This window comes from Triticum urartu, chromosome 2A, assembly GCF_056163025.1.
Source record: "Triticum urartu cultivar PI428250 chromosome 2A, HENAU_Tu73, whole genome shotgun sequence".
In the NCBI taxonomy this organism is placed as follows: Eukaryota; Viridiplantae; Streptophyta; class Magnoliopsida; order Poales; family Poaceae; genus Triticum; species Triticum urartu.
Genome location: NC_141874.1, coordinates 610785947 through 610798195, shown reverse-complemented (window position 1 = coordinate 610798195; position 12249 = coordinate 610785947). Strand labels below are relative to the sequence as shown.

Sequence of the window (12249 nt, the reverse complement as noted above, 5' to 3'; positions counted from 1 at the left end):
GGCAGGGAGTCATCCATCGTGTTTGTGATCTTTGTACCGTTGCACGCTTTGACCGGTTTTGCTACGCATATAGCAATCATCTTCTTGAAGCCGGGTTAGCTTTGAGCCTTGTGACTTTTTGTTCAAAAGAATATATGGTGAATCTGGAGACTGATATTTCGTTGCTTCTTTGGGAGGTGTTGCGTGGCAAACTAAGCAAGTGCAGCTGCAGAATTGGGTCCCTCTGGTATGCTATAAGCATGACCATGGAAGGAAAGTCAATCAGGTATGAGCTAACTGTACTGCTATTTGGGCGTAGGCATTTAAAGGATATGCTCTGTGAAAAACTGAAAATACAATCTATGCACAATATATAGCTTTATACAGTTTGGTTTGTATGTACAGAATACAGATAGGCTTGTACAACAGTCACTTGTTTGTGAATCTGAACATTGTATAAGTGTAATTAACAGATGGAACTAATAGATTGGTATTTACATCATGAACATAATATAATACAGATAGGCTAATACAAAGCCACTTATTTACGAACCTGAACGTATAAATGTAATTAATATATACATAGATTGACCTATTGCAGGGGATCTTCACAGGCCTAGGAGGGATCCTAGGCCGCCCAAGAGGTTGATTGAGGAAGCGAATATTGTTGCTTATGCTTGAGTGTGGCAGATGAAATTGAAGCTAATGCAGAACATTCATCATACTCTGAGGTAAACATAATATATCAGCAATGCGTATTGTTTCATCATGTTGCAGTGATTGTGCTAGTCTTTGTCTTGGATGGGAATGAAATACTTGCTCTCCATTATGTCCTTGCAACCCCATTCTAGATTTTCCCACCAGGCATATGATCCACAAATCCTATTTAGTCTCTGGCAATCATATGTCTTACCCAATGGAATTGTTTTCAGATTCGGGCAGTTCTCCACCCTAATACTTTCAAGACATGGAAAGTCTCTTGGGATGCATACCCTTCTCAGCTTTGGTAGGTCAGTTAGTACCAATGATCTCAGTTTTGGGAAGTCTGCATGGTGCTCTGTTCCATTGATCCGCCCACTCCTGGTCATATTCTGGTAATATTTGGCATATTCATTCCATGCGTCATCTACCATACCATGTATCTCTTGTTCTTCAGAGAAACCATTTTTTCTCCTGCATCTCTGAGTACTACCCTGTTCAATTCCCGAACTCTTGCTTTCCACCTCGTCGGTTGTTTCTTCAACAACTTGCTCTAATTCATGACAGTGATAGATAGAAAGCTTCTCAAGTGACTCCAGCTTCAGAACCCAGGTAACATCGTGCAATTTTTGGCAGTGGGAGATTGTAATTTCTAGGAGGTTCCGAAAGTGATGAGGCGAAGATCCAATAAGAACTGTTTCTAGAGCAGGAAGTTCAGCAAGGGTAAGCACTTGCAGACAAGATCTTCGCTTGTCAGAGTCAGCAATAAGCTGTTTCAAGTCAGGACATGATTCAACATAGAGCTCTCCAAGTTGCACCATATGTGTGAAGTCTGATATTTGGATCGACTGCATTTGATCGCAGTGTTTGAGGCTAAGGCGCTGTGTCGACTATGCCAGCGGATGTGTCTTGGTCAACTTCTTTAACACATCCTCGGCATAAATTGTGATACCAAGGAACTCAAGTTCTTTTAGGGAATCAATGTTCAGATCATTGACATCACGAATCCCATAGTTGCTTCGGAAGAGGTTTAGGACCCTTAGCTTGTGTAGATTGGAACAATTGTCAAATGTCTCTTTAAGGGCCTTGGTAACACTTAAATCTAAATGGGTTAGTTCTTTGAGCACCCAAAACTCCTCAGGAAGCCTCTCAATGCATGTGTGGGACAAATTGAGATACTTAAGCTTGGACAATGTTTCACAGGGTGGAAGAGTTGTGATGCTGGTGTGTGAAAGATCAAGGACCCTCAAGGAAGGCATGAATTTGAAGATTGTTGGACTGAGCCTTTCCAAATTAGGATTATGCTGAACTAGCAAAGTTACTAGATTCCTGCACTCATGTGAGATACAAAGGTCCCTTATGTCATTAAACATGAGTGATATCCTTCTTGCTGCTTGCCACTCCCTCTCTGATGGAGCCCTCTCCAAACTCATTCCAGCCTTCACAATAATATTTTCCCGCACTGCAAGGGAAATCCCCAGATGGCGAATAATGTGGTGCATTTTGACCTTCGAAGAGTCAGATTTGCAACTCTCTAACAAGCATGCTGACAACAGGCTACGGATTATACGATGGCCTTTCTTGGGGTCCTGAGGTATCAACCCATCTGCCATCCAGTACTCCACAAGCTTATCTTTTCTGATTGAACCATATTCTGGAAAAAGGGTGCAGTACAGGAAACACCGTTGTTGTTGCTTGATCAACTTATCGTAACTGTATTTCAATTTATGGAACATTTCTGGTACTCCATGCAAGTCCTTTATGTCATCCTTGGTTGCTTGCACCGCCAGGCTCCAATCCTCGGGTTCTGTTAGTCCAGCAACGGCCCTCCCTATTACCTTGAGTGCAAGTGGCAAACCACCACAGCTCTGGACAATTGCTTCAGCATGCTCTCGTACAACATTAGGGGCAGGAGACTCAATGGCTGCAATGGCATTAGTGCTCAAATTGTTTTGGAAGAGCTCCCACGCTGACTCCTTCTCTAGGTACTCCATCTTGATCAAACTCTGGTGTGCTCCCATTTGATAGCAAACATCCTCATCACGTGAGGTAAGAATCAACTTGCTTTTGATTTCAGAATCTGGGGCTGGGATCCCGACATCTTCTAATTTGAATTTGTTCCGGACATCATCCAGTAAAATGATAAATTTCTTTCTTCCCAGTGCTTTTGCCAAGAATCTGGCACGAGTTTGCACTGTCTCTGTGTCATTCCAAGGCAAGCCAAGGCGGTCTGTAATCATGCGCTGGATGGCTGCTATATTTAGATTTCCAGAGTTGGACACTTCAATCATGATTACCACCTAACGAAGTCAATTTGAATCAGTAGAAATATAATGATCCAGTAAACATGTATGAAAAAAATAAGTTGTGGATCCGCATGCAGTCAATCTTCTGACTTGTGAATAATTTATCAAGTGTAGGTAAAAAAAAATTGTTGCAGTGGGAGTATAGGTAAGTTAATCATTCTATGACTGCTAAACTGGTAGAACCAGGGGTCCTACCGGACCTGCTCCGGAGGTTGTAGGGGAAGCATGGAGCGGGACGGGGCGATGATCGGGCGCGCCGGCGGCTGGGCGCTGTCGCGTCGGAGGGAGATGGCGGCGGCTAGGGTTCCGGCTCCCAGAATAGGGATAATAATATTCTTATTGCTTAATTCAAAAAAGAGTCTTACAGCCTATATTTATAACCTAGATAACTTGCATAAGAATTAACCTAAGATAACTTGCATAAGAATTAACCTAAGATAACTTGTGGGCTAAGATTGCCCGGTGGGCCTAGCTAAACCGGCCATAACACTTCTCCCCGTCTGCACAAACAGCTCGTCCTCGAGCTGTAAGGTGGGGAAGCACTTTCGGAACTCCTCGAGGCGATCAACTAGCGTCAAACACCTTCTCGACAGCTGGGGCGGCCAGGTCGGCGGCGACGGCGTCCTCCGGAATGTAGTCTGCAACCTCCAGGTAGAAGAGTCGCGGGCAGGCATGGCCGGGCGTGTAGGGCTCGTCGCAGTTGAAGCACAACCCTTGGCGGCAACGCTCGAGTAGCTCGGCTGAGGTGAGCCGGCGGAACGGGCGCACCGCGGTCGCGGCGAGGGGTGCCGCAGAAGCTTGCGCAGGCCGACCCTACGCGGAATCCGGCCCGGGTAGCGACCCAGCGGTCCGGGATGGTGATTCCTGTTGGATGGCCACCATGCGGCGCTCGAACGCGCGGGCGTAGCACATGGCCGACTGGAGATCCTGGGGTCCCCGGAGCTCCTCGTCCACGCGGATGTGATCCGGAAGTCCACCGACAAAGAGGTCGGCCCACTGCTGCGCCGTCACACCCGACGCATGGCATGCCAGGGCCTGGAAACGGTCGGCGTAGTCCTGCACCATGGAGGTGAAGGGAAGGCGGACGAGCTCCGCCAGGCGGCTCCCGCGAACCAGAGGCCCAAAGCGAAGGAGGCAGAGCTTGCGGAAGCGCTCCCACGGGGGCATGGCGCCCTCGTCCTGCTCGAGGGCGTAATACCGGGTGTGTGCCGCACCGCGGAGGTGGTACGAGGCGAGCCAGGTACGCTCCAATGCGAGGGTGCGCTGCCCACGAAAGAACTGGTCGCACTGGTTGAGCCAGTTGAGGGGGTCCTCCGTGCCGTCATAGGTGGCGAAGTCGATCTTGACGAACCGCGGCGGTGTCTGAGTCGGAGCGACGTGTCGAGCTGGCTCAGAGGAGCGGAGCAGCGAGGCGGGTGGCGCCTGGTCGGAGTACTCCGGGTAGGGACTGGCGGAACCGGATGGCCCACCGAACTGCGGGAACGGAGTCGGCTGTTCGGGGGCCGTGGTGTAGACCGGCGATGGCGAAGACCCAGCCGCCCATGCTGGGAGTGGCGACGGGGAGGGCGGTAATCAAACCTGATGGATCGGGAGGCCGGTTGGCGAGGGTGCCCCCGAGCTGGGCAGGGGCGGCGCCGGTGGTTGCAGCGGCAGCAGCGGGGGCTGGACGGGGGCAGCGGCTGCCGGGAACGGCAACTGCTGCAGGTGCCAGAGGGGCGCCATCGATGGTGGCGGCGGCAGATGCCACAGGCCCGCGGCGGCTGGTGGTGGCCCACTGGAGTTCCCCGTCTGGAACGGCAATAGCGGGGGGCCGCCGCCTGCGGGTGCGCCTGGGAACAGCCACGGCGCAGGGTGGCCGTAGGTGGTGATCGGCGCAGCCGGCGGAAGGCCGTACGCTCCTGCCATGTACTGGTGGTACTGGTTCATGTGGAGCCCTTGGACGGCCGTCACGAGCTGCTGCAGCATGCTGGTCATCTGTTCCGGCGTGAAGACGGCGGCTGGTGGCGGCGCGGAAGTGATGGGGGCCGGCGGTGGTGAGGAGCCCACGGCGGTGACTGGGCCCGATAGCGTGGAGGCCCCGGCGATGGTCATCGGGGTGGACGTCATCGGCACGGTGGTCATCGGCACGGAGGTGGAGACGGGCAGCGGCGGCGATGGTGTTGATGAAGACATGATCGAACCCAAGTCTCTGGATACCAAATTGGTAGAACCAGGGGTCCTACCGGACCTGCTCCGGAGGTTGTAGGGGAAGGATGGAGCGGGACGGGGCGATGATCGGGCGTGCCGGCGGCTGGGCGCCGTCGCGTCGGAGGGAGATGGCGGTGGCGGCTAGGGTTCCGGCTCCTCTGGGAGCCGGGCAATAGGGATAATAATATTCTTATTGCTTAATTCCAAAAGAGTCTTACAGCCTATATTTATAACCTAGATAACTTGCATAAGAATTAACCTAAGATAACTTGCATAAGAATTAACCTAAGATAACTTGTGGGCTAAGATTGTCCGGGCCTAGCTAAACCGGCCATAACATAAACGCTCCAAAAATCAAATCAAATTGATAGGTTGCCTAGTGACGTGCTTATGCTCTCACTCCTGTTCGCATTGTGAGAGAATGTTCACTCATATTTTTCTTGTTCATTGCCGGACTGATGTAAAAGCCCACTTATTAACAAAATAACTGGGACATACTAATATGAGCAAGGGAGATGTTCTGCTTGTGTTGATTCCAATCTATCTGAGCAAGGGAAGCAGTTCTATTCTTTATTCAATTAACTATAGTAACTTCAGAAATATGCACGCGAGAAATGCAGTCAGGCAAGGTAAAACATTGTGAATTTTTGACTCTGTGATATCAGAGAATGTACACTAATCCAAATTTCTGGGAAAGAAGAACATAGTTAAATATGTGGGGTTCTGGAAAAAGGGTGTTTTTTTTCACTTCGTATTTTTTGCTGTATACATTCAATATTTTCAGAACACGTGTTTAAATTCAAATTACTCTGAAAATTTTCTTCCTTTTATCTAATTAATGCCACTGTAAACAAAGGATCGATACTACCTTTTATTTCTATGAAAACCATAAAAATTATAATTAATGCATATATAGAGAAATGAAAATAAGTTATTTATCTTGGTTGCGAAATATTTGGAGAAATATATAATATCCATCAGATGAAACTGCAGTGTATCTTTAAGTGGTTAGATGTATGCACATAATTAGTGAACTGAGAAATTTGATGTTGTAGGATTTTATAGCAAATGCATACGCACTTCTGGACAAAAGCTCGATTTGTACACTTTTACTTGAAGTTTAGTTGAAAACATTTTAAATGGAAGGTTTTATATTAATTCCAATCTACTGTAAAGAAATAGACTCAAAGGCGTACATTAACTTTTGTTACTGTGTTCATTTTAAGTTTGTCTGGAAGCATATAACAAATCTCATCTAAATGTTCATCTAGGCAATGTATCATAGTTATGTACCTGGTAATCGGTGCCCCACTCCTTGAGTTCATTGTTGAAGGTGTTGAGGAGGGTTGTTTTCCCAACCCCTCCTGGACCCCAAATTCCAATGATGCCCACATTGCTGCTGTTGAAAAATTCCCAGAGATTCTTCAGCACAGGCTTGATGCCAAGGGCTCCTATCCTTGGTTGATCCTCAACCAAAGCTGGCAAAGGCTTGCTTCCGAATACCTTGAATTGATTCCCTTCCTCAATTAGCCCACGAAGATCCTCCAGAATCTCAAGAACACGCTTGCCAAGACGATAGCGTTTCCCAAGGCTTAGGGAAGAGCTACAGAAGCAAGAGTATTGCATGAGTTGGTCACACTCTTGTTCGATGGCATCAATTGGGACGAGGCCTCCATCGACCCTGCTCAGCCATAATTCGACTCGAGGATCGCACTTGTTGAGCTGGTTGGTTTCAACGCTAACTTGTTCTTGAACCACCTTCTCTACAGCTTGTAGGTCTTCAATGGCTTTCGTAAGGGCTCTCCGGTTGCGCTTGATGCAAACGAAAGATGAGAAACGTCTTGCAGTAGCTGCTGGTGCCCCTGTGTTATTGATGAAGCCACACACAGGCTGCAGGGCTGCACAAATCATCATGCTAGGATCAGCCATGTAAATGGGGGTGTTCTGTGAGGAATTGTATGGATATCAGGATCCAGCTCAATAGTTCAAGAAAGGAAAAAAAATGCTATGGAACATATAGTACAAAACTCTCTTTCTCTCTCTTGTACTTCCATAAACTTCCTATTTTCTCTCTATCTCAATCCAGTTTGGACACTTCCTATTTAAGAGGGCTAATCTATTAGCTATGACGGGGCATAATGTAGAAAAGACCGCCCCGTGCAGCTTCCTGGAATCTACATAGTGGCTTGGATTAGAACGGAGCACAGGGGCTAGTTTCTTTTAATTAAGGTACATGATGGCCCCTTCGTCAACTAATAGCAGCCTGTAAGCTTCCAATTTTCTGTTTTTTATGTATTACCTTTGAAGAAATGCTTTAAAACGTTTCTAGAGTATCAATACCTTAGGTCAACAGAAGATGCTACTTCTCACATCAGACAGAGATGGCATGTACACGCATCATGCCTGCTGCTTTATTGATAAAAATTTGATGGTTAGGTTAGAGCGTAGACAACGATTTGACTTTTCCAACAATGAACATTACTAAATACTACTATTTCCTTTATCAGAGGGTATATGCTCATGTGATTCGACTATTCCTTTAGTGAATCTAGTCATGTACTTGCTTGTGGCTTATCATGTATCTTGGCCACAGCTAAGACACGCCGACAATAGGATCAGTCAGACCTGACTCGATCGCCCTTGTAAGTTGAAGATTGCAAGATAACAAGTGTTATCAGGAAATTTTCTCCACCTTAATCAGTTGATATTATTCCTAATCCTTGCTGAGTAGATGTATTTACTTCGTGTGCAAGTTACACCATTTTTTTCTTTTCCTAATCCTAGCCGACATAAGGTTTGGCATATCGCCCGTTACAACTCCAGCTAGGCGGGCTGGTACTTCGTGAGCAAGTCACACATTTCTTTTCTGTAATAGTTAGGGTACGCTTAGTTGACTTGCCTACAACAGTATTAGGTGATAACGACTAGATCGATAACCAATTGGGTTCCTACACGCTACCTTTTAGTGAAAACTGTTGCTGACTTTCCATATGAGTTTCCGAGAACAACCCACCAGCAGATTGGGATATAGATCACGAGGTTTATCCACTAGTCCATTCAGATACGTATCAGTGTATCATCACACATTTATGATTTATCTCCCTGGTTAGCTTCCAAAAGGCTCGAACCATTCAGATACACATAATCTTGATTATATTTATTGAATACCTTCTGTAGAGGATAGCCCAACCAAAGTTAGAATGCAATTTCTTGTCGCAGAGTTTTTTCTTTTAATTTCCATCTGACATCACTTGGTAATAGTAGTTTCTGTATATTTTTGTCCTGGACACAGCTCACATGAACGAGATGAAGAGAAGAGAAGACCAAGTCCCGTATCTGCTACGTTGTTCAATAGTACTGCTGGTAAGATACCATGACAAGCTACATAGTGTTTTGGGCACTCACGGCTCAAATGGGATTTTCAATAGTGCTGATATAATCTGGTGATTGGGACTCATGGCTCACCTCAATATGGGATATTCAGCCGCGCTGAAGCTTTTTTGTACGTGAAGATAATGACCGAGTAAGACAATATGATCCAGTGGCAACTCGCGACCAGATGAAATATTTCTTGAATTTGCTAATCCTTAGTTGCTTCAAAATTCAAATTGTGTCCGTCGATTTCATGAGCAGAGAGAGCAGTGTTCGAGGGATGGGGATGGTGTGGTTGCCCACGGTGTTCCGCTACTTTGGCAGCGGCAGCAACGTACGGTACGCTTGAAGATCACAACAAATTTGGGAAAATGTTTACAATTTTTTTTAGACAAGTCCTTTTTTTTCAAAAAAATGTTCATGGAAGTTTTTTAAAACATTCACGGATTTTTTAAAAAAAATTCAAAGAATATTCATGAATTTGGATTTTTCTAATGAATTTAGATTTTTGGACGAATTTTAAAATGTTCATGGATTTACAAATATTCACAAATGTATTTTTAAAAACAATATTTTAAAATGGAAAATAAAAAAGGAAAAAGATACAAGAAAAAAATAGAAAAATGAAACCGAACAAAACAGGTCAAAAAACCAGGAGATACCCGACCCAAAAACCTAGGGCTCGCTGAGTTTGTTTCTATCTACACAGTAGCTAGTTAGGATGTAAACAAGTAGGATTGTCAAAAATATATTGGTTCAAGATTTTGAGAGAAGAAGAGAGAAGTTGTGGGGAGGTTCAATTTTTAGGATTATGGTGCGAACCAACCTCTGGTTGAGATGGTTATGTGGACAGTGGTATCCCCAATCCATTAGGGTTCAAATTCTGGTGCTCGCATTTATCCTGGATTTATTTCAGAAATTCCGGCGATACGCTTTCAGTGGGAGGAGACGTTCCCGTCGACTACGAGGCGCCTACGGTGACTTCGTAAAATCTCAAGATGATATGCCGGCTTAGTCTCTCGGAGGTGCTCATAGGGGTAGGGTGTGCGTGTGTGCATTATAGGGGTGAGTGTATGCACGTTTATATGAGCGCTTGCGTCTATACTGTGTTCAAAAAAAATTCTTAGGATTATGGAAGAATCGGCCAAAAGAACTAGGCCTAATTCCTATCCAGTACAAACTCCGGCAAAGTTATTTTTGTAGGAGAGTAATTCATATCCAGAACAAACTCCGGCAAAGTTATGTATACGAACTCCAACTCGTATGTAGTCGAGACCTGACGCGCGTGAATGAATACGTCCAGCATACGATTCAAAACAAGTAAACTTCCCCACGCCCCGAAATCTTCCAGGGAGAACATCATCTTGTAAGGCGCAGGGACCGAATCAGCCATGGAGAAGAGCGACTTGGAAGCAGGCACGATGCAGCAGCATCCCGCCGTCGCATCGCGCAACGGCGGCAAAGTCTTCGTCTACGTTGTCATGATCGCATTATCCGTACCCATGCTCCTGGCGTTCATAGTTCACGTTAATTAGCACCACTCCGAAGCAGATCCTCCTCCCGACTTTCCCCGTCAGCCTAGATGGTTACGACCGGCTGCAGACGCCCGCTCCCGCGATATCATCGACGTTCAACCTCACGCTCCACGCCGTGAGCAGCGTGAGCCCGCAGTCGCAGAGGCTCTGCCTGGAGGGTGGGTCGGTGGCCGTCTCCTACGCCGGCGCGGTGCTCGCGTGGGGCCGCGTGCCTGGGTTCTGCGTGGAGCGGCACGAGCAGAAGCATGTGAAGATGGTCGCGCTCGGAACTGAGGTGGCGCTGACCGACAAGCTATGCCGACGGATGTCGTTGGAGCGGCTCGAGGTCGAGGTGGACATGATGCTGCGTGGCTCGGCGGTCCTGGGCAGAGAGCGGAGGCTACTGTCGTGCCGAGTGGATATGGAACGTGCATCGTCACGGCCATCTATGTGCAAGGTCTATGTATATTTTGTATCGCACTAATATCTTTTTCTGGGGGTGTATTGCACTTATATCGACCCGTCATTGTTTTTCTCTTCACGTGATCATTGATTTTCTCTTTTTTTGCAGGGAGATTATAGACTTTCTCAAAATCAAGCATCAGGAGAATCATGTTGAGTTTGTGTACGATTTCTTGAAGAGCTACCGGACCTTCTAGAATATACCGCCCTGTGAACCACGGGTAAGCTTTAGCACAGATCTTAAAAGGAACGATTATAAGAGCAATGAGTCGGAAGAGTTTGATAGAATCAACCCCTTGGAATAAGAGAGATCAACCCATAACTAGCGCAAAACCATTGAAAATAACAAACATTGCATCCTTTAGATGGGCCAAAATTTATGAAAGAAAACAATAGGCCAACTGTCCGGACCCGAGTGTATGAGATAGACCACAATGTCAAGCACATTAAAACCATTCAGCTGTGCATTATAGACGAGCAATGAACGTGTCCACGTGGGCATTAGCGCTACTGTTTTACCGATCGATAATTTTTTATGGTCATAGTAAAAAGGCCTCACACATGTGGCCCAGTCCCGCACTCCACGCAACCTCTCCTCCTCTTCTCGTCTCTCCTCTCCCTCGCCGCCGCCGCGGCCACTGCTTCTCCATACCCTGCCTCGTGTCCGCTCCGCCGGTGCGATGCTAGCCACACCGCAGCCACTCGTAAAACGGCGACAATGAGGAGGCTCGGCCCTTGGCGCAGACCCGCGCTCCCGAGCAGCGGCAGCGTCGGATTTCTCTGTCTCGCGGCGCCAAGCCTCCCGTCTGCGTCGCGACGCCGCCGGCATGGAGGCCCAGGCTCTCGCAGCCTCTGCGGTGTCCGGTGCTCCGGCGAGGTCTTTGGGGACCACATGGCGGGGAACTGGCGCGGCTTCCAGTCGTGGGTTCCGGTGACTCAAAGCCGTACATCTGAGCCGCCGCCTCTAGCTCGTTTATTCCATATTCCGCCTAGGGCTTCACCGCCATCGCAGATCCCGCGTTCGTCTGCTACAGGTCCTCCGTGTTCGTGGCTGCTGTGTCGACACCGAGAGAATTTCTTCATCCGTCAGGTATTACTCCTAACACATGCTTCTTTTGTTTTGGGGGTCGATCGAGTTTCCGTTGTTGGCTGCCAATTTCACGAGCGTTATCACCATGCTGGTGCTACTTTCGTGTTGGTTATGCTAGTGGTAGGGCTCTAAGCTGGGTTGAATTTCAGCACGGACCCTGTTTTTTTGTAAGCAAGAACCGATGAGCCTAATTGAAATAGTAGATCGTTGGAGCAAGCTACATCCGTTAGGTTCCTTCAAGGAATTAATCAGCTGGTGACGCAGTGTTTAGCGCCGGGCTATGGTGCAAAATTTGTTAGATTTGGTTCCTGTATAATTTTTATTTATCCAGTAAAAATCAGGTTAGTGTTGCCCCGAGAGGAAAATAAACCACCCACAAAGACTAATGACATGGCCGTGGTGTTACCCAATTTGGTGCATGCCAAGGAAGGAAGTCCTGTTTTTAGACCTGATCTTGTAATTACTTTGGTGCCTGCCCAGAATAACAGTGTGCACATGTGATAGGTACAGTAAGACAACTAGGTACTGGAAAAGGAATAAGTAGGTTATGAAATTCCTAATAGCTCTTTCTGTGTTGATCAAATTGGTGATATGTGCTAGCTGGGTAGTTAACAAAGATTCTCTGGTACTCTTTATGTGA

General features: G+C 47.0%; 1 protein-coding gene and 1 pseudogene across 2 annotated transcripts; both read right to left on the bottom strand.

The window, feature by feature from the left end:
• Positions 1 to 331: 331 nt before the first annotated feature.
• On the bottom strand, positions 332 to 7374 carry LOC125539175 (disease resistance protein RPS2-like; annotated as a pseudogene). The gene is made up of 2 exons (XR_015617105.1): positions 6465 to 7374; positions 332 to 2978 (listed from the first exon to the last, which is right to left on the bottom strand). The product of XR_015617105.1 is annotated as a disease resistance protein RPS2-like (transcript).
• On the bottom strand, positions 2988 to 6456 carry LOC147986211 (uncharacterized). The gene has a single exon (XM_087544550.1). It carries the CDS (start codon positions 5154 to 5156, stop codon positions 4557 to 4559), a length of 600 nt encoding a protein of 199 aa, XP_087400676.1. The 5' UTR covers positions 5157 to 6456; the 3' UTR covers positions 2988 to 4556.
• Positions 7375 to 12249: the final 4875 nt, after the last annotated feature.